At 43.3% G+C, this 26,403-nt stretch overlaps 2 protein-coding genes across 3 annotated transcripts; both read right to left on the reverse strand.

Moving 5' to 3' along the window:
- Positions 1-4,643: 4,643 nt before the first annotated feature.
- Positions 4,644-15,769, reverse strand: pwwp2b (PWWP domain containing 2B). Of its 2 annotated transcripts, none has more exons than XM_079512256.1 (3): positions 15,335-15,769; positions 9,470-11,209; positions 4,644-7,848 (listed from the first exon to the last, which is right to left on the reverse strand). In XM_079512256.1, exons 1-3 carry the CDS (start codon positions 15,595-15,597, stop codon positions 7,842-7,844), a joined length of 2,010 nt encoding a protein of 669 aa, XP_079368382.1. In that variant the 5' UTR covers positions 15,598-15,769; the 3' UTR covers positions 4,644-7,841. The 2 variants fall into 2 exon arrangements, with proteins under 2 accessions (XP_079368382.1, XP_079368383.1); XM_079512257.1 differs by having other exon boundaries at positions 9,466-11,209; positions 15,335-15,499.
- An 834-nt stretch (positions 15,770-16,603) lies between these two features.
- On the reverse strand, positions 16,604-25,734 carry LOC306930776 (leucine-rich repeat-containing protein 27-like; the record flags this gene model as incomplete). Its single annotated transcript, XM_079511872.1, has 10 exons — positions 16,604-16,748; positions 19,249-19,334; positions 20,536-20,641; positions 21,167-21,332; positions 21,913-22,152; positions 23,460-23,612; positions 23,789-23,847; positions 24,335-24,465; positions 24,650-24,823; positions 25,726-25,734. The coding sequence occupies 10 exons, from the start codon at positions 25,732-25,734 to the stop codon at positions 16,604-16,606; spliced, it is 1,269 nt and encodes a 422-aa protein (XP_079367998.1).
- Positions 25,735-26,403: the final 669 nt, after the last annotated feature.

Genomic DNA, 26,403 nt, shown 5'->3' on the forward strand with positions numbered 1-26,403 from the left:
ATAGAGTGGTTTGAAAAGGAAATCAAAAGCACACACGGCTTAACCGGTGCGGACATTGTGTGCTATATGGCGTATGCACGGCGAAGAGACCCAAATGCTGGCAAAACTTCAATGAACATTGCCCCCAGCGTGAGCGTGACAAATCTTTCCCCAATGGTCACTAACTGCTGCTATCCTGGCTCCAGGTCTTTTCAGCAAACACTGCTTCTTTTGTTTCATACCCTCTGTGTGTGTGTGTGTGTGTGTGTGTGTGTGTGTGTGTGTGTGTGCGTGTGTGTGTGTGTGTGTGGGTGTGTGTGTGCGCGGCCTGCTGACTCAAACACAGAGGCTCACAGCATTTCTCAGAAAATGTGGCGTGCCTACATTCCTTCCCGTATCGTATAGCCTCACCTGCAGAGTGGGGGAGGAACGCTAGGCAACAGCCACTGAAGCAAACCGCCTCGGATGGTCACTCAGTCAGTACGTGCTTATGGGAAGAAGAGCTGTCATCATAACACTACAGCTAGAAACCCCAACGGAACCACTAATGGTGTAACGTGACGTAAAAAACAGCTCCGATATTAACTGCAGTTGTGTGGTGGATGGAGCACTTTTTTTTTAAAGGTAAAAGTATCAATACCGCAATGTAGGAATATTCTGTTAAAGTCCGTTATGCAAAATGTACCCGAGTAAAAGTACAAAGGTGTTGATATCAAAATATATTTAGAGTAGCAAAAGTAAAAGTACTCATTAGGCAGAAGGCCTACAAGTTTTCAAATGTATGAAAATCCTTTGAAAATAGCAGATCTACAAGCTCACAATGCATTGTGGTGAGTATATATAAGGGCTGAAGTGGTTAATGTATGTTTTGTAATAATAATCAAAATCAACAAAGTAACTATTGTCACAAAGGTTTTCAAATAATTGTAGTAAAGTACAATATTTTCCTCTGAGATGTGGTAAATTAAATTCGCTCCTATGCCACCAAAATGTGGAACGCCCTACCAAGAGTCATTTAGACATGCGAATCCCTTGACTCCTTCAAAACTGCTCTCAAAGGGCACCTATGGACGGCTGCAATTCAAAACTGGCCCCCGTAAAATCTGAATCCCCCACCCACCCCTTCTTCCCCTTTTTAGCTCCTCTACTGTATGATGAGTACCTGTTTTTGACTAGAAGTGTATATTCGTACGTCTCTAAATGTTTTGATGAATTGAAAATGGTGGGCCCTATTGTAAACAAGTGAAATGCTTATGGTGTCGTCCATTCACAGTTCACAGTTGTATTAAGTTGTACTTGAAATGTACTGTAATTCTGCAAACTGTTAATAAATCAACCAATCAATCAAAAGTATGGAAAATTGGAAACACTCCAGTAAAGTAAAAGTACCTCAACATTGTTCTTAAGCACTGGTTGTCATCCTTGAGGAAGTATAAGGCTACACATTCATGCTCATGCTAACTGCATAAACCAGCCTTGACATAATAATAATCTTTGCGCCAGTTTTATGGTCCAAAGGAAACCGGCTGGAGAGCTATGAAATGTCCAGCTGTGTACAAAGCCAGGCCAGAGGTATGAAATGAGAGCAGGCGTGGGGGAAGGGAAGGGAAGGGAGGGGACGTCCCACAGCTGAACCTCACTCAATAGTGAAAGCATCTGATCAGCAGGAGATCTCATGGAGGCTATGAGGGGGTCATCTGATATTCACTGGCCCATGCAGCCAGGTTATGCAATAGCCATGCATGCATGCACTCCACACTCCTGTTTATGACGCACGGCCCGCTACAAATCAACACCACTTGTGACATGGTTGATGCCGAATGATGTTTCGAAAAATGTTAGACAGAGCGTTAATGGACCATACCAGTCGTATCAAAAATATCTTGTTTACTACCCTCCTTGATAATATATATCAGACAGGCGGCCTATTCATTATTGTTATTGAATGCCTCTCATAGCATCTTTGTCATCTTGTCTATATACTGTAAATCCAGGAATACATTATTCATCTCTGTCCCGACGTCTGTCTGCCTGTGTGTGACTTCTTCTGTCTGTCTCTTTTATGCCATTTATGGAGATCCCCGAACTCTACCAGCCAGGTTGGTGTGACAGGCATAGATGACTAGTGTCGTATATCATTGTACTCTGATAACATGCACTGCATTAAAGGTCATTTTCCATTTAACAAAGGAAAAAAAAGATAGCCTGATGAAGGCTGCATAGGCCGAAACGTTGCTGTGTCCCTATTAAAGTTGTTTCACTGCATTTGAAGACAGTGTGCGGGTGTTCTTTTTCATTGTCGGGCACCTTACCCTCTCCTACGCACCTGTCGCCTGTAGGTGTGCAAAAGCCTTGCTTTTTACCATTTAACAAAGGCAAACTGTGCCGCCACGTCGTGCCGATTGTGAACAGTATACAGTATAATACTGACCTGTTGTAAATATGTGGCAAACATTCGGCAACATTTCCTGATCTACAAGCTCATAAATGAACGTTTACGCTATATATGCACTATACATTTGGGTTAAACCCTTTCAAAGGTCAATGGTTTAAACCTGTATAATCGTTGCTGTCTGGAGGAAACCTCATAACTCCATTTTTGAGGGTTTGTTTCCCATAAATCAGTCTGTGTTGTTTTGAAAATATTGAACCAATGGAAAGTAGTAAAAACGCATTGGACAAAACCTCTTAAGTCCATTGGACCCTCAAACTGTCTGCTAAAACAGCTAACTCCACCACCAAGTAATTGACAATATCTAATGTCACAACACCAACTTTGATGAGGCAGTATTGTAATGTTTAACAAAATATAAGGTTTTATTAATTTCCTTAAAAATGAACATTTTAGAGTTATGAGGTTTCCTCCGGACAGCAGAGATATACACAATCATGTTACTAAACCTTAACCCATTTAGACCTGGAACGCATCTGTGTCACCACTTTAACCATTATGTGAAACTTTAGCTGGTGAAAAATAGCAGATCTACAAGCTCATAGCGCGACACCGAGTGCCGCGCTTGGCGCGCTATGAGCTTGAAAATGTGGCGCAAATCTTTGAATATATATTCTTTCACAGCAAACATTTTTAAGCATGTGCAATCAGAGGAGAGCGATCATGTGACCCGAGAGAAAGTTGAGCACTTTAGAGCTTGAGTTACAACCAGAATCCTGGGAGCCATGTCTAGACGCCGGTAACAGGTACGGTCGCCCCTTTTCCATCTCTCCCCAGTCTCACTACTCTACCTATCTGTAAATAACAAACATAAATTCATGTTGGTGATTATAAAAAAGGTATTATATTCATTTATAATTGTTAAGTTCACTCTGTATATCCATAGGCATAATAGCATCATGATGCCATTACAAAACATGGTCTACACATGGAAGAAATGTGTTTAATAAAACTAAATTAACTGAAGGTCCTAAATTAACTTAATTAAGCCAGTCACCGTCTCTGTCTCATGTTCTTCAGTATAGAGATCGACTACTATACAATCAAATAAATCTGTATACAAGATAATTACAGATTTCAGGGGAGGGAGGGAAATACTAAATTAACTGTTAACTACATTAACACTTTGAGGGGGCGAGTTGGTAAAGGGGCAAGTCTGGTATTCGTCTAGACACATCTACGACCGCTGCTTTACAGGTTAAATATGCAAGCCAGTAATTACTAATTCATGCTGTCATACAGTGTCGCGGACCAAAGATGGCAGATCTATAAACTCTGCCAGCTTATAGAGCTGCTATTTTGGTCCACGATGCCATCGTACAGTAAAGTATAATCGAGCTTCTGATCGACACATCATTCTGATGAGAGAAAATATAGGAGCGATTATAGCCAACATGTTTTGTTTTTTTCCAATGACTATAGCTTTATTTATACTTCATTAGCAAATGGTGTTGCTTGCCGACAAACTATACCATCGTACTATGGAGTATAAATAAGGCTTAAAACATAGAACTACCTTGGAGGACTTGGCACAATAACAAACGTGGTCATTTCCACATTCATTGTTATTGGATCCAGTCCAGTAAGGACATATTCAGTGGGGGTCTGTGGTGGGCAGGTTGTGTCAGCATTATAAGCTGCGTAGGAGAAAGACAAAGAAACCTCATTCAGACGTTCCATCCCACACGTAGACCAGTGTCCAGGTGTGGAAAATGTGCAGAGTAACAAAATAGAAAAGGAGAAGAATCTTGTTTTATAAGAGCAAAAACAAACATGTTGGAACCATCCTTTTTTTCTATTATTGCTCATGAAGGTCTAAGCGACGGAAACGTCGACCTAATAAAGAGCAATTTTTTTTGCTGACAGTGTCTGACAGTGTGCTGGACCTCTTCTTTGTCTTTCAAAGATACCCTTTTCAATGTACAGGTACTACCTGCTGCTAGATCTGATACTTTTGCTACTTTAGAAAATGCTTCAAACCGCTAGACTTTTAAGTGTTTAGCAATTCTATTCCAGTATTACACTGCCCAGCACTGAAAACACACGGTCAGTGAGCAAAGTGAAGTGTGTGTGTAGTTTATGACAAAATCATGACATTCGCAAAATAGGCACGCCAGTGTTAGTGGTTAAAAAAAACCTCCACTCAAATATTTGGACTGGACATACTGCAGATAGTATAAGAGAACATAAAGAGTGATTGCAGAACAGCAGCGACATTATTGCTTGTATATCTTTTTATTATGTACAGTACATGTAAAAAAAAAAAAAAAAAAAAGTAGCCAATAACATTGACCAATATGGGCAACAGTAGATAGCCAGGTTGCTCATACAAGGGAATATCCTGACAAATGTTCCCCCTCATAAACATAAGTTAGGAGGGTAGGGGTGGGGTGGGGGGGGCCTATACAGTACTCCTCCTTACAGCTTCGTAGCTAGTTAGTCAACACATTCCCCGCCTTTGCTGTAGATCTACGCCAATTTGAATTGTCCCAGATGGCATTTCAAAACAGTCAAAACAAGGTTTATTCTACGGCCCATAGCCGACGCCTCGCGATCATGGTTTCTCTGCCCTCATCACAAGACCGGAAGTGATACGCGACAACACACACACCCTTTAGACAACATAACAACATCCTGTTGCGGATTTTTGGCTCTTCAAAATAAGGGTTGAACGGGGGGGGAAATCTCTGGCAATACGAGGTGAATTAATTAATTGATGCTGGCGGGGATTGTGTTAAAAGAGTCACACCAGCCACACCACTGATCATCATAATGAGATTAGGAGGCCTATTTTCACCCCTTATCCCTAAACTTCTTTGGCCCTTATTTTGAAAAACATTTTAAAATGGTTCAACTACTCGATCTACATCGACACGTTGTAAGCTTGTAGATCGGCCATTTTAACTATTTTAGTAGTGTTTTTCAAAATAGCAAAAAAATGGCAAATAAGTTTAGGCATAAGGGGCAAGATATAGCCCATATCTTACGCGCCACTTACCCCTAAACTTCTTTGCCATTTTTTACTATTTTTAAAAAGTCCACAATATTCCAAATAGCCAATCTGCAAGCTCACAGCGTGTCGAAGTAGATCGGCTAGTGGAACAATTTCAAAATCTTTTTCAAAATAGTCAAAAGGCAAATAAGTTTAGGCATAAGGGGTATAACAGGACCCTAGATCTATCCAATACACGCTCCGCTCTCAGACAATCGATGATGGGCTAGTTTTCATACAACGGACCATTTTGGCAGGTCTGCAGATGACCCTAAATCGGAAAACAAAATATTTTCAGACAACGAAACAGGAAAGGGAGACAGGGTTTAATTAGACCGTGTGCAATCTGCAGTGTTTTGAAGACCGACTAGGTTAACTTAGCCATGCTCTCTGCCTTTGTCTGCACCCCCTCCCCCTCCCCGTCCCCCAAACCATTCCTCGTTCCAACAGTGCTGCTTTCAACACAAAGGTCATTAAAGGCCAGATTTGCAGGCTGCTCATGACTCAATAACTATACAGGCTGCAGGGACGTGCAGAGTGTGTTAGAGGGGCAGGGGCTGAAACCCTGTAAGAGGGCAATTTGGGACAAAAATAGCAGATCTACAAGCTCACAACCGAGATGCGGTTGTACGACATTTCTAAACAAATTTGTGCAATGAAAAAATACTGTGTTCAAGTTCAGGAGACTTCGGGAAAAAAAGCAATTCTCCTGAATGCTGCCTTCCGGTGTATACTGTATGGCATGGAAAAGGAGTGGCATTTGCATTTTTTTCACCATACTAAATGCTGCATTCACGGTATGGAGAGGGCAGTTGTTTTACAGACGACTAAAAAGGGCAGGGGCTGAAGCCCTCTTTGATGTCTTGTGTGTGCACGTCCCTGGCTGGCTGCCAGCTCACTCACCCGAAACCTTCTCTTCCGTCTGTCTGCAGTTGGAAGTCACAGTATTCTTACAGCATATCTTGTCAAAGGTTACTAATAAAGCTTTATCTGATGATGATGCATATGGGATGGATGGATGGGGGGGGGGGGGGGGGGGGGGGGGTCGGGGGGGTCTTTGACACGTTTATATTTGTCCCATTATTACTTTTTTACTCCAGTGGAAACATTTAAATGTGTTTTGTAGTGGATACGCGTTGACAAAGACAGACGCGCCCAGGTCAGATGCAAGAATACAGTGTACACAACCACCCACTAAAAGGTATCCGGTCACCCCGAATCACACAAGTAAAAAGGAGGAAAGATTAAAAAAAAAAAAAAGACAAAAAATTCTCTTTTTCCTTACAAGGCCATGGATAGTCAACCATGAGACTTTTGAACCCCCCCCCCCCCCCCCCCCCCGCTGCCTATCACGGCTGTATCTTCAGCTAGTATTTTCTCTCGAACAGTGAGCTTACAGCAGGCCACCAAGGTACAGATAAAGTGCTTTTTCTCAAAAAACGTGACGCATTAAATAATTAAAGTGAGCAGAAATTAATTTCAAGGACGAGGGGGAGGGGGGGGAGGAAGTGGGTGGGAAATCTTTTGACCAACCCAATGTCACACTTCTAAAGAGTCTCCTAAATATATATATATAAAAAGAAAATAATAATAATAAATGGAAGAAGCAACATGATGAGTTTTGTTTGGAGAGAACAGAGTTCCTTAATATAAATAAATCCACGTAATCATCAAGAGTGACACTGAAAGGCTACACAATGAGGATGGAACAGTGCTTATTTGAGTGACACGATAGAAGAGATCCAACAGTCTCTTGGATGGAGCGGGTTTCACATTTCTTCGTTTGTTTTTCTTCAGATATGGACAAAGTACAAAGATTCATACTAAGACTTTTTTTTTTCAAACCACGGAAAAAACATCTCGGCCTGTTCAGCAACAACGATCACACAGGGGATGGGATGGGTGGGCGGGGGGACGACATCATGGGCTGATGATGGCACTGGGATCTTCTCATTGGGCCAGTCAGAACGCTGTAACCCAATGGGTGTCAAGGACGAGGACCGTACTTGACAGCAGCATATTGGGGAAGATTCTTTTTTTTTTTGCGGGATTGTTGTAGAAAGGTGGACGTTAACGTATAATAATAAACTGTTACAGATAATAAATACATTCGGTTTCCTGTAGTGTGTCGCTATTCAGCTCTATTGAAATATGGTTAAACCTAGAAAAAGAAAAAAGAGGAATAGTTCAGTTCTTAGTAGAGACCGTGAGATACCTCAAACTGGCCCTTTTTGCTCCCTTATGGTGCAGTCTCTCAACAACACACACTCCCTCGCCATTTTCCTCCAGCCTTGTGTGGGGAAGGGAAAAAAAAGCGGCGTATAAATAGTAGCCGTGGCAACCGCACGTACCCCTCTCCTGGGATTTGATGACAGAGTCGAGTTCAGAAAAACCTCGGAGAATTCACTTCAGCCCTCCTCAACCCCTGCAGGAGAAGAAAAAGAATCGACAAAGTGAGAAAGCGGGAGAGAGAGAGAGAAAATGCTAAGTAATGCCCAGCCGGGCCAAGGCCGGATTTATTCTTAGTTGAGTTTAGTGGCAGCGCTGTGCTCCTAAAATAGCAGATCTACAAGCTCGCAACGTTGTGAGCTTGTAGATCTGCTACGATGTGCAAATGTAAATCATGAGCAAATGGCCTAGATTCCAGACAAAGAAATGGGGGGGAGGGGGAGGAAAGGTGTGCCCGCTGAGCATTTGTTCATAATTAACTCACTGTTACTCCCAAGTAAAGAGGTTTCAGAGGCAATAGCATGCAATTCAACTATTTTCCTTGCATGTTGAAACCTCTGACAAGGCAGAAATTTGGTTCCCCCAACCCCCCCAATGAGGATCTGGAGGAAAACAAAAGCACCAAATATGGACTGCTTTCATTTGCTAACCAGATGCATGTTGGGTGCACTCTGTAGCTCCACACTGCCCTTGAGCCTATACCAGACTAGTAAAGTAAACAGAGTGTGTGGGAGCCGCCTTGTCCGTGCCATATCACTTGGAGACAATATTTAACCTTTGAGTGCATGTTAAGAGACTGCTGCCCAGCTACCTGGGGTCAACAAGCCAGGGAGCCAGGGCAACAGGCTACCTGGGGTCAACAAGCCAGGGAGCCAGGGCAACAGGCTACCTGGGGTCAACAAGCCAGGGAGCCAGGGCAACAGGCTTAACAAAGTCTATCTCCCAGTGACTTTCTTTACGTTTGGTGTTTGAATGCACAACTGTACAGTCATACTTTATGTTAAACAGAAGCAGGTGAGCCCAGACAGTTCCAGACATATCAAAACACAATGTGCACATTGATGAAGGTGGGTTTTTTTCTGCTAATCATGCAAGTTGTTGTCTGGTACAGACTTGGGAGTTGTGTGTGAACATGTGCAAGAAAAAGAGACAATTGTCTCTGCTACGGTGTCGACTAATGTGGATCTTTAATAAACAATATACCTTAGAAAGTAACTGTAAGGAGCGTTTTCATTAAGGCTAAGGAGTAGGACGTCATGATTTTCATTCAATACGAATCTAAATTGTCTTGACGTTCCATTCAATTAATCAGAATTACAACAGGATCGCGATTCGTTCGGTTAATCATGCATGTCCGAGAGAAGCCACGACTTCAGGGCTGTTAATACATGTATGTAAAACTTTGAAATTCTCATTTGTTATTTATAAATGTTACTATTCAAATAAATGTTACTTATTGAGTCAACTCAATAGCCAAATTAATGACATATAGCCATCAGTGCTGAGAAGAAAAAGGACGTTTTTAAGGATCAAAAATCTAATTGAATCAAGTAAAAAAAAAAGTAGGCAAATCGTGACTCCACAAGTAGTCATGCCATCAGACTTCATCTGTCGAATGGATTATCAAAGATCATCAAGTAGAATAATGTTCTCAATCTAGCAGATGTACAATGATCACTCAGTCTAATCAGATCTTTAAACACAGGTTTCTGCATGCATCTGTGTCTTAACTATGCTTCTGAGGAAGCAACACACACACACACTGTGACAACATCTATGAAATGGTAATTAAAAGTGTCTTATTCGGACGGACCTACGTTTCACAGTGGGAGAGCAGCGAGGTAACCTCAGGGCCCATGTGACCCACGGCCTTGGCGGCCTCCAAGATGGCCCTGCGGTACATCCCTTTCTTCTTGCGATTGAAGCGTGACCTGAAGAGCTCCCTGAAGGGAGACAATTTGGCGACGGACAGCTGGGAGGTGGTGGGCGAGCCGAACCACGCCACCTTGGCATCGGGCCACTGGGCGTCGCAGCTTGCCGTCTCCTGCTTGCGGCTGCCGCTGATGTTGAGCACGCGCGCCGGCCACCAGGGGAAGCCGTGGATCTTCCCCCACACGACGTCTCCCACGGCCACCGCATGGCCCTCCTCCGTCACGCACTTGGTCATGCTGCGCGTGTGCAGCCGCACCGTGATCGGCGGCACCGTCTTGCAGACGACGTCGTTGTTGTCGTCCGTGTGCGCCAAGGGCACCACGGAGGACGAGGACACCGAGATGTCCTCGCCCGGCGCCAGGTCGCACAGCTCCGGAGAGGTGCCGTCCGAGCTGCACGACTTGGACTCGTCCAGGCTGTCGCTGCTGCACACGGACAGGCTGGAGGAGTCGGCCTTGCGCTTGCGAAAATTGATGAGCAGGGTCAGGTCGCCATGGTGGTGGTGACCACTGTCGGCCTCCTCCACTGAACTCTCCGACCACAGGTCTAGGGAGTTCTTCCCCTCCCCCGAGTCCTCCGAGTGGGGGAGGCAGGGGCCTGCAGGCGCCCGGGGGCTCTCGACAAGTCCGGCCTCATACTCCCCCATGATGTCCTCACCGTCCCTCCGAGATGGCCTCAAGCGGATCTTTGGTGAGGGCAGGCCCTGGCCCAAGGTGGTGAAGGGCCTGGTCAGTTTGAGTTTAGGAATGGACACCGTGAGGCCCGACCTAGTGGCATCTAGGATGTGCCGCTGCTCCTTGGTGGTATCGGCGGGCACCTTGCCGTTCGCCCCGAAGCCATTTTGCACAAGCTGCTTGGGACAGAAGGGCTTGACCGAGCCGTGGACCCGCGCAGGGATCTTAATGACCTCCCCCTTGCCCTGCGGCGTGCTGTAGGAGATCTTTATGACGGGACTGTGCGGGATCACGTCGCCACTGGGGAACTTCTCCCCCTCGGCCTCTCCTCGCTTTTCCTTCCTGAGGCGTTTGCTAGTGTCAAAGCCTGTGCCGTTCTCCCGCCTCTTGGCGGCCCTCCGGAGCATGGCCTCCTTCTTCGCCACCTTGGCAGCACTGTCCTTGGCCTCGTCGCCGTCGCTCTGGGGCGCGTTCTCCTTCCTGGAGGCCTTAGTGTTGCTCACGCCGTCTTTGCTGTCCTCGTCGCTGTTGTTCAGCGTGTTTTTGCACTTCTCACACAGCACCTGCCGCGGCCGCAGGCGGATGGTGCTCATCATCAAGTGGCCAGGCTCTCGAGTTCGCCTCTTCCTTCTCTTGATTGGTCGCGGAGGGGGCTGAGGTATCCACTGGCTGTAACTGTGACGCACCCACAAGGGCCGGGGGAAGGGGGCTCCTTCAAAATAAGGAGGGTAAGTAGTCTGTCCGGCTGGCACCGGCGTGGGCAAGGGGCATGGAAGAGGTGCACCGAGCATGTCATTTTCAGGAAGTGTATTTTCATCCTTTGGTCTGTAGAAGGATGGAAGTTCTGATACTGTCTCCTCGCTCAGGATTGCAGGGATTTCATAAACCGGTGTGGGTATGGGGTAATCCATCGGTTTCCTTGTGACATCCGGTAGACAGAACAGCCCGGTCCTATGATGGAGGAAGAAAAAACAAACAAACCAAAGAACAACAATCAGAAACTAAATAGCAATAGGAAATTTCAATGCAATATTAGGATGTAGCTCACAAGTTCAGCACAGTCAGGGTGCAAACAGCAAACTGGTCACACAAACATTCTGGTTAATGCATGACAGGCATTTCTCAAATTCTTTAGTTAAGCGATTTCCTCCACAAGGAAATTGTTGTTATGCACTTCTTGTATGTGACCCTGCTGAAACACTTTGGGCTACATAAACCAAATCAGACCCCTAATGTTGCAACCAGTTAAAACATACATTTGAGTGTGGCAATAAAGCTGCTCAAAATCGTTCTCTTCCTTTTCCATTTTCTTTTGTTCTGACTGGGCATGTGGCACATTGCTCTCTTTCACCATCACCACCTGTATGCTGAGAATATTTTTATGTATTTAGTATTTAATTATGCCAATGGGCTCCGCTCTATGCATACACGCCATTTTGGAAATAACTTGGGCCCCTTCCCTACTTCCTTCACAGGTGTTACCGATGATACTAATGAAGGCTCCGTTCCATTCTGGTCAAACCGTGACCGGTGCCGTTACTGTGCATGATGGCTCACTGGAAACGCCATAACTCTTGAGAGTGCACAAATGGAACCAAATGGAGCCTTACGGGTCCATTAACCCATTTGGTTCCATTTGTATACTCTGAGTTATGGGGGTACTTTTAGTACTTAGTTTGAAAACCACTGTACAATAAATGGAAGTTGGAACCTTAATTAGTATCATCGGTAACATCTGTGAAGGAAGTAGGGAAGCGGCCCGGAAGTAGGAAGAGTTATTCTGAGCGCATAGAACCCATTCCTATCCTACTTCCTTCGCCGTCTAAGATCCTTCGGTGCTAGTAGACGGATTCTTCTTTTGTTTTTCACTTCTGTTATGAGTGTTCTTCAGTACTGTAGTACCACCTGGTAAGGCTGGTATGGATGTTTGTCTGCAGCCCTAAAGTCACAACTGCTGCAACAACTACATTTGTTCAAAGATTGTTGGAGAACAACTTCAGAAACTTTATACATCCACGTATGATAACAGCATCCTAAGGTTAGCAAGGAATATCACCTCTAATACTAATGTGTTGTATGGAGAATATAGGTTGCTACCTTCAGGAAGGAGATATGGTGTACCAGCATACAATAAGGTCAGACTAAAGAGGTCCTTTGTCCACCAATCGACCTTGAGGCTTAGTCAGGAGTTGTAGTAGCCATAGCCACAGGGTAATCTAAGTGGTGGATATTGCTCTTGTCTTCATGTCTTTATGTATGTAAATTGTCTTGTTCTTTGTGTTATGTCAAATGTGTGTATATGTGTTCTGCATACTTGGCTGCTGTGTCGCAAGACAAATTTCAGTGTGAACTGACAATAAAGTATATCATATCATATATATTCCCACCCATCATGTGTTATATTGTATAGTCCCCGTCACGGTTTACCCTTACAGCTGGTCTCAGGGAGGGTGTGGACAACCACGTGTCTCTCCTCCGACACACGTAATTCGGCAGCTGCTTCTTTTCACCTAATCGTAGTTTCACTGAGAGGCTGTATTGCGTGCGGAGGTAACACGTTATAATAATACCTCGCAGTAACGCACCCTGCTTAACAAGTGGCCTGGCCAACATGTAGGAGTCACTAGTGCGGTCACAGTGACAGAGAGATCACCCTCCCCGACGCATGCACGTACTGTACATGGGGGGGGGGGGGGCACTTGTGTTTGTTGGAGTGGGCACTGTCTGGCCTGGGTGGGCAGTCAAGCCGGATGTACCCCCGTCTGTGTCACCCGGACACCCATGCTGCTGAGCATACTTTAAATGTATGTGTGTGGGGACCAGCAGACTAGCCTGGCTGTTGTGTTTACTCCGTCTAACCTGCTGCCAGAGGCATATGTGATTAACAAAAAAAGAGAAAGCAAGCTAGTTTGATCCGTCTGTGCTTATAGCACGCGGTGCTCCGGTGTGGAGCGGGACCTGCAGACGTGTCCCATGGAATAATGACCCTCTGAAGTGCCTTGGAGTGGTTCGGCTGGCAAGCAGTAGCAACATGGCTATGTTGCCGTTTAGTCAAGTGACTGCAGACAAAGAGACTACAGGATGCCCAGGAGCAGCCCCCCCCCCCCCTCTGACTGACACACACACACACACACACACACACACACACACACACACACACACACACACACACACACACACACACACACACACACACACACACACACACACACACACACACACACACACCTGAACAACAACAATCTCATGAATCACTCGGGATTTGGCGATATGCAGAAGAGAGCCAGGGGATTTCAGTTTGTTTTCCTCGACAATGTCACCTGTGGGGCCTGTGTGTCATGACTTTATTAATTATGTCACATTTGGGGAGCACATTTCCTCAACCCCAACAGACTAGTAATTGGCAGGCACCTCTCAATAATAAGTCTCACCTGTGAGACTCACTCCGAGACCTTAACACTTTGAGGGCTTTATATTAATATATGACATATACTGAGGCTGCCAGGATTGTTTAATTACCTTTGATGAAAGTCCGCTTGAAAACACTCCAATGATTTTGTATTGAGCCGACAAAAAAGCCACTTCCGTGATCCGGGTCATAGATAAAGAGCAAAGTGAGCTAAGATTGAGGGGGAGAACATGGATTAAATAGCGTGGTACACGGGCTATGCAGTTTTAAAACTGTTAAAAGCAGGCGAAAATGGCCATGGCCATGATTGACACAGCGCAGAAGGCACCGTTTGTGACGAAGGACAGTCCTGGGCCAGGCACGGAACAAGGACACTGCACATGCCCCAGCCGTTGACTCAATACGCTGTTTCAACAACATCTCATGTTGTGTGTACAGTACACTACAACTAAATGCGAAGATCGGACCGAACGATATGCCAAAAAATGGTGACATGAAAAACCTGCGGGAAGAGACAATGACGGGAAACGTATCTCATGTAACAGAAAAGGAAGAGGCAGTCAAATTCTGTCAGTGACGAGGCTTAAAATATAGGCCTTTTTTAAAGTTACTCATAGGCCTGTTTCCTTCATTTGGAAAAGGGGTTATTCCCAGGACGGCCCCGGCCTGCTCTCACATGAAAAACCATCTAAGCATACTAAAGAGGAAAGCTGGACAGATTCTGGCTGCACATCTAAAAATAGGCCTAAACCCAGTGGCTTTGAAGGTGCACTCTATACTAAGAGGAACACCAAGGCTAATACATGTGACTGACTGTATTTGTGGTGTGACAAACACACACTGAAGAGGTGTAAATTTACTAACACCTAAATTACATCAATAATGAATGTCAACACACTCATGGCTATGAGCTTGAACACAACAGTGGTGATTTCTTGTACCAAGAAGAAAGATCTCCCCAGACAAAGCCCATGATAGCCCCTATAGATCAGCCTGGATGCATCAGGAAAGGGTATATATTGTTTAACATGAAAATAAATAAACTGTTTTGTTTTTCTTGTATTGTCTGGTTGTAAGGTTCAACTTATGCCTGCCTGGGTATGTGGTTTATATTATATACTCCATTTAGCTTCTGTAAATCAATATGTGAATTGTGACAGACATGATATAAGGGAGATCATATGCAATTAAAAAATAAACTGGGTTAATAAATAAAACAAAGGCATGTTGAATGCACAGTCAGTGGTATTCAGACAGCAAGGCCCATATTTCTCTGAAACTCTGCATTTGATTTGGCTAACAATGAGCTATAGATGAACCCAATGACATTGGCTATTGTTCAGTGAAGCCAGTGAAATGTACATTTATAGAGGGCCACTGGCTTCACCAGTACTACTACAGTACACCCTTGCAAATGACACGTTTTATTTTAAAATCGTATAATCACATACAATGAGAATGATTTCCATTAGCAGGCTGGCTAACAGAACAGGCTATCCTGTCCAGTTACAATACCTATACACAGTCCTTTGTGAAGGCCCACTTGGCTAACTAGCTAGCTTTGGCTCGTTAGCATCCAAGATTAGCCGTTAGCTCATGTTAGCATATTAGCCCTTTATTTTTAAAATATACGAAATGTGACAAAATCCGAAGAGAACCCCACTCACTTTTTGTTGCAGTCAAGTAATATCCCCGTGTAGCTCCTCTCCAGATAGGTCAGAGTCACCACCAGTGTGTCGTTGAGTATTTGATCGATGATGACGGGCACCCGAGAGCCGGCCCGCAGCTCCTCGGCCACAGCCTCCATGTTTTCCGGCGTGAAGTGTCCGGCTCGGCGGTGCTCGATCCCGGCCAAGGGAGCCACGGTCGCGTCGGGGCAAAATCTTAACTCCCTTCTCTTTTGGAGCACGGGTAGGCTACACCAGGGCATGAAATGACGCCATCACCCCCACCAAGTCAATTACAACAGTTCTGCCACTGGTGACATCACACAGACAGTGTGAGGAGCAAAAAAGCTACTCAAGATATAAGGCCTACCCTTCTGTCTCACACTGGGGGAATAATGTGCCACTATTCATTGAGACCAGCAATGGTTATGGCCTCTATATCAAAAAGGCTCAACAACATCTGCTATAGTGAGAGTCTCATGACGCCTTTTCTCCCAACACCACTAGATAGACTATGGTCAGCACATTCATAGTATATTTCAGTAGCCCTACTACATTATTGTGATTTTATAGTTTATGTCCCCTTTGTGCTTTAAAACTAAGGTACAACATAATAAACCCATATATTAGGCTACTGTCAGAATTTACTATTTCTGTAAAGGGACCTTTTAAAAGTGGCCATAATCCTTTGAGTGCAATAGTTTGAGTAGTAATAAGCTTACATCAGATACATTCAAAGGCTGGTTAAACTATAACCAAGATCAACCAACTGAAAACTGATACTATTTACTGAGATTACTGACATATTTTAGTCTTAAACTACACATTTTTGTTTGTTAAAAATCTTAACATTGCCTTCACGTGGAAATATAGATTTATACATAAGATAATGGGCATATATTTGTCACATTTTTGTAAACAAAAATCAAAACAATAAATGTGATTGTGTAACAACTTTGACTTTTTTTTTTACTTTTTTTTGTGAATATTGTAATGGCTGTGAAATAACACAGTTCAACATGGTTCAACATTAACATGGCAGGAAGGAAACACAAATCCTGTTAACAAGGTATATCTCCTAGTAGGCAGTGAATCGATATTCAAATTAAATCTCTCGTCTGCTTTCTCTCCAAAAGCTCTGCCTGCAGCTTCTTTGTCTGTCAATCACAAAAAAGAACAATAGTCAAGTCAAGAGTTCAGTTTGTTAAAGGAAAACAAAGTCTACGGTGCATAAGGATGATAACGTTTTTCATTTATTTTCTTTATTTTTTAAATGGCACATGCCTCTTCCATGTCTTGCTTTGCAGCTGTGATCTGCTCTTCCGCTGTGCCTATAGCCGGATGTCTACATCTCTCCTGCATCATCTGGACATGGCTTTGGATTCGCAGTTCCAGTTCAAAATCCCGGGCCGCTCTAGGAGGGTCACACACACAGGGTAATGGTAAGATATGTCACATCTTAGTTACACTTTGAAACAATGCAGCAGTCCCATTGCTTATAGGTCCTGCTGCTGATGTTGGGGCTGATGGAATTGTAACCTTCTATTTAAATGTTCTACATATCCATATGCACTTGCTTTGGCAATGTAAACGTATGTGTTCTCATGCCAATAAAGCTCCTTTGAATTTAAATTGAATTGGGTGGTGGCAGCCTGATCATCATCAGGCACCAGGTTGGATGGATGGACGGACACACGGACAGACAGACAGACAGACAGACAGACAGACAGATCCTGTGGGGGAAAGATCAGTTGCCCAGAGGCAGCTCACACAACATTTAAGAGTGACAGAAATTAACTTTATTGTCATGTCACAGTTTTACCGAGTTACAGTAAGGAAAGAAAGTACGGTCGTATACAGCAATACAAGAAAACAAGAATACAATAGATATATTTGCCATTTGCACAAAAGTGCATAGGAAATCTTGGCGCGCAGCTCCCAGGGTCAGCATTAAAAAAGGGAGGGACAGGTAAAAAGAAGCGCCGTCAAAACAGAACAACATTATATACAATTGTATAGGCCTATACCTACGTATAGGGGAGCAAGCATGCTGGCCAATTAACTATTAAATATATAACATATTGATGAAGATTTAAATGTTTGAGGTTTGATTGATTGATTGATTGATTGAAGTATTTATTAACAGTTTGCAGAATTACAATACATTTCAAGCACAACTCAATACAAAAAAACTGTGAGTGGACGACCCAATAAAGCACTACACTTATTTACAAGAGGGTCCACCTTGTTCAATTCATCATAACATTTAGATACATATAAATATACACTTCTATATAGCCAAAAAACAGGAAATCATCATCATAAAGGAGGTAAAAGAAAACATATAGGCTACAGTGATATGTGCTATGTGCTCACCACAATAGTTTTGACATAAATCTAAATCTGGGTATTTCACTGGCCAAACTATATGGCTCAAGAAGAACAAAGAAAATTCCTGCTACCATAGATTATTGTGCTACCTCTGTCTTACCACTAGGTGTCTCTAGTATTCCATTGCAATTGGCCACAGCACAACAGTAAGGCATGATGAGTGAAGTGTACACTTCACGTCTATATATAGACGTCTATATATAGATGGTCTATATATAGACATTTAAACAACCGCTAATCAACGTCTAATCTAAGAATAGACAACTAAAAAAACTTTCATTTTTAGACGTTTTTTGTCCCATTTTTAGACGCACGTCTAATAGCTGGCTATTGCTCAGTGGGGTGGCATTCACGTGACGTGGAGTTCACGTTGAAATATGCATTTTCAATCTGATATGTCCCCATGTCATCTACACCAGCCTGACCTTAGTTAGTAGCAGTACTTGCGTGCTCTGCTTGCGCACAAGTAGGCCATGTATGGCCTACTTGTGCACAATGTGCAAGTTGGCACCTCGACAGAGTGCATTTCTAGTTATTATTATTATGTTGTTGTTGTTTAAAAACCAACATACAGTTGTATACATGGTATCTGCACATTTCCAAAGTTACAATTTAATGACATTTAGACCCCTTTAATACCAAATTGTCCAAATGTTATACATACATGTATTGTGAAAATAGCCGACCTACAGCTGTGCGAGGTGTTGTGAGCTTGTAGTTCGGCTATTATACATTTCTTTGCCTATACAAAGGGGGTCTGAAAGGTTTGGGAACCCTTGGTCTACAATACATCTTTGACTGTTCCTTTGCAGTGTATTCGAGGTCAGGCTGGCCTTGTGTCAGCATGCGCCGTGTTACTTGCAGTGTATTCAAGGTCGTGTTGGCCTTGTGTCAGCAGGCACGCTTACTTTGCAGGCTGTTCATTTCTCTGACAAATGACACCAAGATACATTCCTGAGTGTATATTACACTTGGCGAAATAAGTGACACTTATTCTTACTTATATAAAAATGCTTCACGGACGTTCGGGTGGCGCAGTGTTAATGTGCCTGCCCACCACCACGGAGGTTCGAATCCACCGTGGTGCATCTGGCTTTGACGAGCACCTATATGAACACAATTGGCCTGTATTCAGGGGAGGGAAGCCAGCCGGGGCGGGGAGGGTGATATCACTGCATGTAATCCTAGGGACCGGGATGGCACCTGTCTGCAGGGAGTGTTGGGCAGGAGGGGTAGAACGAAGGCTTTCTACCTCCTCCCGGTGGGGGCTCCTCAATGGCAGACGAGTCAGTTAGGATACAACAGCAGTGATAATACACAAATGTGAACCCGTGGGGAGGAATTAATTGGCATAAAGACTAAAAAGTCTGGGAAAAAGTGGAGAGAAAAAGTGGTACAAAAAAAATAAAAAAATAAACAAAGGATTCAGCAGTCACTGGGCATGTGGCCTGTGCTGAGTATATGCTAAAGTTGCGGCCTGAAGTTTGGACCAAATTAGGGTCATGTGATCACCATTTATTTACCTGGACTCTTCAAGCTCCTTCTGCGACATAAAGGACTTCTGTATCCTCTGGGTAGGATTGTGGCCAGCATGATGTGTCTCTGAATGCTGCAGCAGAAAAACAAAAACAAAAAAACGTCATGTCTATATATGGGCATATTGTTTTGTATATTTGTTATGTTTGAGTCATGTGACATGCCTAAATGGACATATTGGGTTTGTCTATGGTCTGAGTCAGAGTGGCCGTAGACAATTTGAATGTATAAAAATGTATACTTGTTTGGGTTTTGCTGCTCGTAATAATGTGTTGGTTCATAATAGTGGCGGTGGCGGTGAGGGAAATCGTTCAGATCATTTGGCCTTGGGGAATTCTAATATTTTACAACGATACAGAAGATATACATTTGTACAGGACCCCCGTAGCAAAATAGACCCATTCCCTTGCATTCCACTCCATCATTACTCTCTGTTGTTACCTCAGACATAACAGTGTTGAATCGAATATATCTCAGAATCGGAATCAGAAGCCTTTACTGCCATGACATAAACATGTTAGGAATTTGGTTTGGTGGACAGCAGAGTGCAGTTACAACATTAAGACAAGTGCAAAACAGGACAAGACAGTGCAAAAACAACAGTGCAATGAATAGTGAATAAATATAAAGTGCAGAGAGTTCAGGTCAGACATCACAAGTCAGTCCATTTCACTCTGATCTGTGAGTCTGCCCATGCTTCCTTAGCATAATCTGTCTTCTCTCGTGCCAATTCTAATATCCGCTCTTCATGAGCCAAGTCAAATGTGTTATTATACAGTACATGTCTTTGTTAGTGCCGTTGCCCATACAGAGGTGGTGCTATGCTACCCCCTTGTGTTTAGCAAGTGCACTCCAAATAAATTAAAGCAATGTTGAAATTCCCATAGGTTGTATTAGACAGGGATCAGTTCACTTTGCAGTTTGCATATCCGCTGTAGAATGGAGAGCAAACAAATTGAACTCAATTTCCATTCATATCAGAGAGTGCACAAGCTTCAGTATTTTTTTTAAACGATACTTAAATTATGTCTCAAAGGCAAACCAATGAATTGTGTGATCCATTGATCTGAACCCTTGTATGGAACCAACTGTTCTTTAACATGCAAAGGATGTAATAAGTGTTTTATTGGAGTTGTAATGTTTGTAAACCTTGTTACTTGTTTTAAAATGTCTGTATTGTTCTGCCTGCCCAGGGACTGCAAATGCAAATTAACTATGTATCAATCAAACAAACAAATACAAATAAAATAATGTAGCCAGATGAACTGACTTACTTCCTCTCTCCTGTGTTTTTCATGTCTCTCCTTCTTGAGCTCCAAGACTTTCCTGTCTTGCATCACCTTTGTATGTTTGCGCCATTCCTGAAGAAACTCTTGGTCTCTATGGAAAAGGAATGAACAGTCAGGATGCATCGTTAACATTAGAATGTAACTGTGTCTCATCATAAAGACCAATCTAACTCACAATAGTAATATTGCGGCTGGGAAAATCTGATCTATGACTGGGCTTCATTTCTTTACATACCCATTACTAGTAATGGATTTGGCAGGCACATAATATTGATCCCTCACTTTCTGGCAGTTCATCAAATGTCAATTAGATACAATACACACCCCCTTGCCGTTTCTTTCTCCACTCTGGCATTGTGTGTACAGTACAGTCTGTACACAGTAAAATCATCTGCGTTGTATCCATTTGTAACTCTCTGTACAAATGTAACCAAACGCACCCGTTATGGGTCTACACTGAGGATTTTATAGTGTATAGGCTAAATATTCGGTGCAATTCCATCACGACCAACAACTGACACGATTCAGCGACGATTAATGTCAACGTGCAGTTGATTTGAGTACCGTGTGCACTGAAATAAAAGATTTATACAGACAACTCCAGACACCCACTTACTTTCTTTTCTGTTCCAAAATAGCCTGTTTCTCTTTCAGCTCTTTTATCGCAGCCAGTCTCCTTTCCTCTGACCTCAGCCCGTGCTGGATGTCAAATGAGTGGCGCGCGGGAATTATGTCGGCCCTGGTAATCTCTTTTTTTCTGACAAGTAAATCGAAACAAAATGCTTTATTTTTTATTGTTCACCAGAGCTGCAGGTCCCTGTGGAGGAGCTTGAGGCTGTGAGACTTTTTATGACTGCAATAGGTCTCCTCTGCAGAGAATATCATTAAAGAAGTTCTGTGTTATCAGTGTCGCAAACAAATCCCAAACCTCTGCACTAAAGTTCTCAATAGAATCAAAACAAATGTACCACCCTCCAACTGTAGATAAATCTATCATCGTGTGTTCACTTATTTGATCATTCCAGGATGATGATAGGATAGGGGACTTGGGGAGAATGTGTATCATGTGTAATGTTGCAAATAGCTGTTTGTTTTTCCAAACAGGGTGAACACTCAAAACTACGTCCTTGTTCATTACAATACTTACAATACTATACAAATAAGATGAACCATGGGGGAAGGGACAATCTCAGTCAGTTATCTATCGTTATTTATCGCCATCCCATTATATATGCACACCACAGTGATATACAGTACATGCCCATCAGAACCATACACCGTACATTCACCACGTTTGTGCATCCCCACAAATCATGAATGTTTTACTATACCTTTGGACAATGGCCAGGAGTTTCGGCTCACGGTTTCCATCACCCTGTGCTGCTGCTGCTGCCCTGGGCTGCTGTGCTGAGGGTACAATGGGTTCTCCATCATCGTAGTCCAACTCGGCTCTGTCCATGAGAATCATCCTGTGTTTGAGATCCCTGAACTTGTGGAGTTCATCTTCATCCACCGCCTCCCCCTCCTCCTCCTCACACAGGTCCATGCTTGACCCCACCAGCTCCGACAGCTGGAGTTTTTCCACAAGGGGCATTTCTGCGTCTACATGCAGTGGTTGAAAAATGTAGGAATACTAATTAAGTCCGGAATTCAAAATGTACTTGAGTGAAAAGTATTGGCCTCAAAATGTACCAAAAGTAGAAGTACTCATTAATTAATGAGTGTCAAATGTTTCAAATATTTTGAAAATAGCAGATCTACAAGCTCACAATGTGTCGCATCGCGACGCATTGTGAGCTTGTAGATAGGCAAGCTCATTATGTATTTAAGAACTGACTATCTGTAGGCTACTGTATGTCTGCTGTCTGAGTGCACGTTACTGTATGCAGTGTCCTATTGCACTATTGTGAGTTCTTGCACATACCCTGCAGTAAGTGTAAATGTCACACACAGGTGCCAAGGCAAATTCCTTTAAATATTATTCCATACATATAACCCTATAAATCATGGCATTGAAGTGCCTCTGCTTCTGAACTATTTGTACAAGATGATGTAGCGATGCTGAAATAATATGGGTAAACGTATCGCATGAATTGCCAGTGGAGACAGGTTGGTGACAGAGCAGAATGTATAAGGCTGTAGTGAACAGAAGCCTCGCAAGTCTGTGACAGGCCAATCACTAAGGATATGCTCTGAGGAAAAGAAAAAAAAACAGTCAAATGAACGCTGGTGCATTTATAGTGCTGAACACAAAACACGCAGCAAGCTCAGAGATTGCTCCCCCCGGGGAAGAGGGGTCTCTCTTTTTTTTTTTTTATAACCTTGTAGACAAGGAGATAAACAGGGTCGACTGTGGCGTTTGTCTTTAGCTCAATGTGCTACAGCAGCTCTTCCTGTCTCCGGCTGCTCATGAATTTACATTTTGTCGTATGACGGTGTCGTGCGTCGCAAATAGCAGATCTACATGTTCACACGGCATAGCATTACAGCACGTATAGTGAGCTTGTAGATCGACGTTTTTTTTTCTCGGGCGAGGGACACCATCTTACCACAAAATATAAACCAGGCTAAGAGGATTAGCTATGGACAGTGCTTGAAGACATAGAGCACCCATTAGGAGCCCGCAGGTGATCGATCATTTTCATCTGGCTAAAATTATTGCAGTGTTGTATAGCAGCTGGGGAAAAGGGGTGGGGGGGGGGTGGGGGGGTCAGGCGACTGGCATGCACTGTCTCCAAGGGAACAGAATCACACCACTGAAGTGGAACCAGGGCAACAAGCTATTTTTGTGACCACCCTCCCTTTTCTTATGCTGAAAGAGCAGATGGGCTGGGATGCACGTGCATACCGAACACCTTGCAGCTGCAACGTACATGCACGTTTCGGAGCGAGGTTTTCATTTCATTCACCTGAATGACATTTCCATACGTGTACTGATCGCTCTGCCACGGCACACCTCAGGAACTGCAGAATGCTCTGGACCCCCGCGTGCACAATGGCCGGTGGCGGAAACGTGACGGGGCAATTCCTCAGGTTCAGAGCTTTGAGGGTCATCACGTTACCTGAAAAAATGCATAATATTATTACCTCGTTTTGGTACTTTTAAAAACGGCACACATGGTGTAGATATAAAAGCATTGTCTCAATGGGCCAGGACTGAAACAAAGGTGTTGGAAAAACAATATTTGTTGGAGAATCAGTCATGAGGTGAAATCACTACTGACTGAACGTAACTCACCCAGCTCTGGTGGAAGTTCAGAAATAGGATTTCCTTCCAGCAGTAATGTTTTCAGAGATCTGAAAGAACCATTCAGAGATTATAAATGAATAGAGGAGTAGATGTAATGACTAATGAGTAGTAGCTAAGTGGCAGCAATTACCTGCAAAGAGTAGCTCAAATATATACGTTAGCTTCATAGCATAATTGCCTATGTCATTTTTTTGCCCAAATTGTCATTTCTGCCTAACTCTATACTCTCCTAACACTGCTGCTTCATTATGCCTTATTGCCTATGTCCGACCTCAGCCGACCTCACCTATAAAATTACTTGGGCAGAAAGTGCTTTGAAGTAAACTTTTTGACTTAGGCAGAAATTATTTTTGAATGTACCAAGCATTCTGACAGATATAAAAAAAGGCAGATAGACATGACTTGGGCAAGATTTTCATTTTTCATTTCTTCTTTCCTGAAAACCTTACAAATATGACCGAGGTAATTATGCTATGAGGCCGCACGCACGCACGCACGCACGCACACACGCGTAAAGGGAAAGGAGTGGATTACCTGTGAAAACCAATTTTCATAGGAAGTAAGGAAATGTGATTATTTCTGAGGTCCAGCCATACCAGGTTGGGCAAACTGGTGAACATGGAATCTGGGAGAGAGACTATCTGGTTGCCTTCAAGATATAAATTCTGACGTGAAAAAAAATAAAAATACAATGATATATAATAACTGATCCAGTGAAGAAAAATGCGTAGAAATTCAAATATGCATTGTACGATAATAACATCTATTCTTAACAGCATATTATTATTATTGATATCACAATAGGTGCATGGGCAGAAGTATAGATCAATGATTGAAGTTCAAGCTGACCTTTAGTGAGCGATTTTTCAAAATACTTTCTGCAACGTCTGTCAACTTTGTTCTGCTTAAAAACGCAGTCTCTGGTGCAACACATTTCTCAGGTGGTAGCAGGTGAAGTGTCTGGGATTTCACAACACTGTCCTCACAATCAAGGCTCAAATGCAGATCAGCAGCTTCTTCTGTCTGTATGGGAAAGAAATTAGGGGCTCAGGGGTAGAGTGACCGGATGGGAACTGCAAGGTGTGTGTGTGTGTGTGTGTGTGTGTGTGTGTGTGTGTGTGTGTGTGTGTGTGTAATGTGTAATGCACAATCTCTATAAAGCGCCTTATAAAGGTGCTATATAAATTCACCATTTACCATTTATTGTAGATATGATATTCAGATGTGATGTAGCAGTATATAATGTATTATGATCATCAGTGTTGGAAAGTAACTAATGGTAACTAAATGGTAAATGGTGCATTTATATAGCGCTTTTATCCAAGGCACTTTACATAGATGTGCATTACATTCACCCATTCTCACACACACACACACACACTCACACACACACACACACACACACACACACACACACACACACACACACACACACACACACACACACACACACACACACACACGCCGAAGGAAACCATGCAAGGCACCAACCTGCACATCGGGAGCAATTAGGGGTTCAGAGTCTCACTCAAGGACACTTCGACACTAACTCTGGGGGAGCCCGGGTTCAAACTGTACCCTCTCTACCGGCCACTCTACTGCTGAGCCACTGCTGCCAAGTACTGTACTACAATGTTGCAGTATTTTTTTACTTTACTGGAGTATTTCCAGTTTTCAGTACTTTCTACTCCACTACACCTCAAAGAAAAATATTGTACTTTTTAATACAATTATTGGAAAACTTTGGTTACTTGTTACTTTTTATGTTTTGATTATTATTATTACAGACATATATTAATCATTCAGCCCTACCCGTGCAGGGATGTCCTGATGATACGTAACCTCTTCTCGGAGCTAAGTGTAGATATGAGATTACAAACGGAGCTATCAATACCCTATTATAATATGCAGCTCCATATGCAGACCGCGGCCATCTTACCAAGTTAATGGCATTGGGTGCTTCCAATGGCAGCCCATTCATCCAAACAGAAAAGTCCTATCTAATTATATTAAACAACGTCAAACTCACCAACATTGCAGCTGTACGGAAAGCTTGAATTATTCTCTTTCTATCATCAAAGTTTGTTTCATAAAAATCCACTGTATACATGTTATGAGCTACTTTGTGTCCTTGCAGGTGATTATTTTTCTAAGTGCTGGAGTTTGGAAGTGCACTCAACTGCCCTGTCTAGGCTACCACCTGTTTTGAATTAGCACATAATGCAAGAGGCAGAAGGACATTGCTTTACTGAAAACGAGTGCTTCCAAACTCTGATGGAAACATGGCCGCGGTCTGCAAATGGTCAATAGCAGTGGTTCCCAAACTGTTTCATGTCAAGGACCATCAAATTGACACTAATTAGCCCGCGGACCCCCATTTGAATATATATGCCAGGGACCCCCATAAGAGAAGAGTCTCTAGTGCATTCTCAACACGTTTAATTTCAAGGACCCCCAGTTTGACATGCATGAATTAGTCTACGGACCCCAATTTAATGGCATTTCTATCTCTGAGACCCCCAATATATATTGTAAAAGCAATATAAACTCTGAGAGTGGGTCCATTTGGTTCCATTAGTACACACTGGGGACCCCCTGGAACT

Source organism: Electrona antarctica, assembly GCF_951216825.1.
Source record: "Electrona antarctica genome assembly, chromosome: 10".
Taxonomy (NCBI): domain Eukaryota; kingdom Metazoa; phylum Chordata; class Actinopteri; order Myctophiformes; family Myctophidae; genus Electrona; species Electrona antarctica.

Excerpts from the sequence above, each read along its gene's own strand:
- pwwp2b (XM_079512256.1), bottom strand. The coding sequence starts at position 15,597 with ATGCCCTGGTGTAGCCTACCCGTGCTCCAAAAGAGAAGGGAGTTAAGA. Across the intron at positions 11,210-15,334 it reads TTACTTGACTGCAACAAAAA|GACCGGGCTGTTCTGTCTAC; the intron begins GTGAGTGGGGTT and ends CCTCCATCATAG.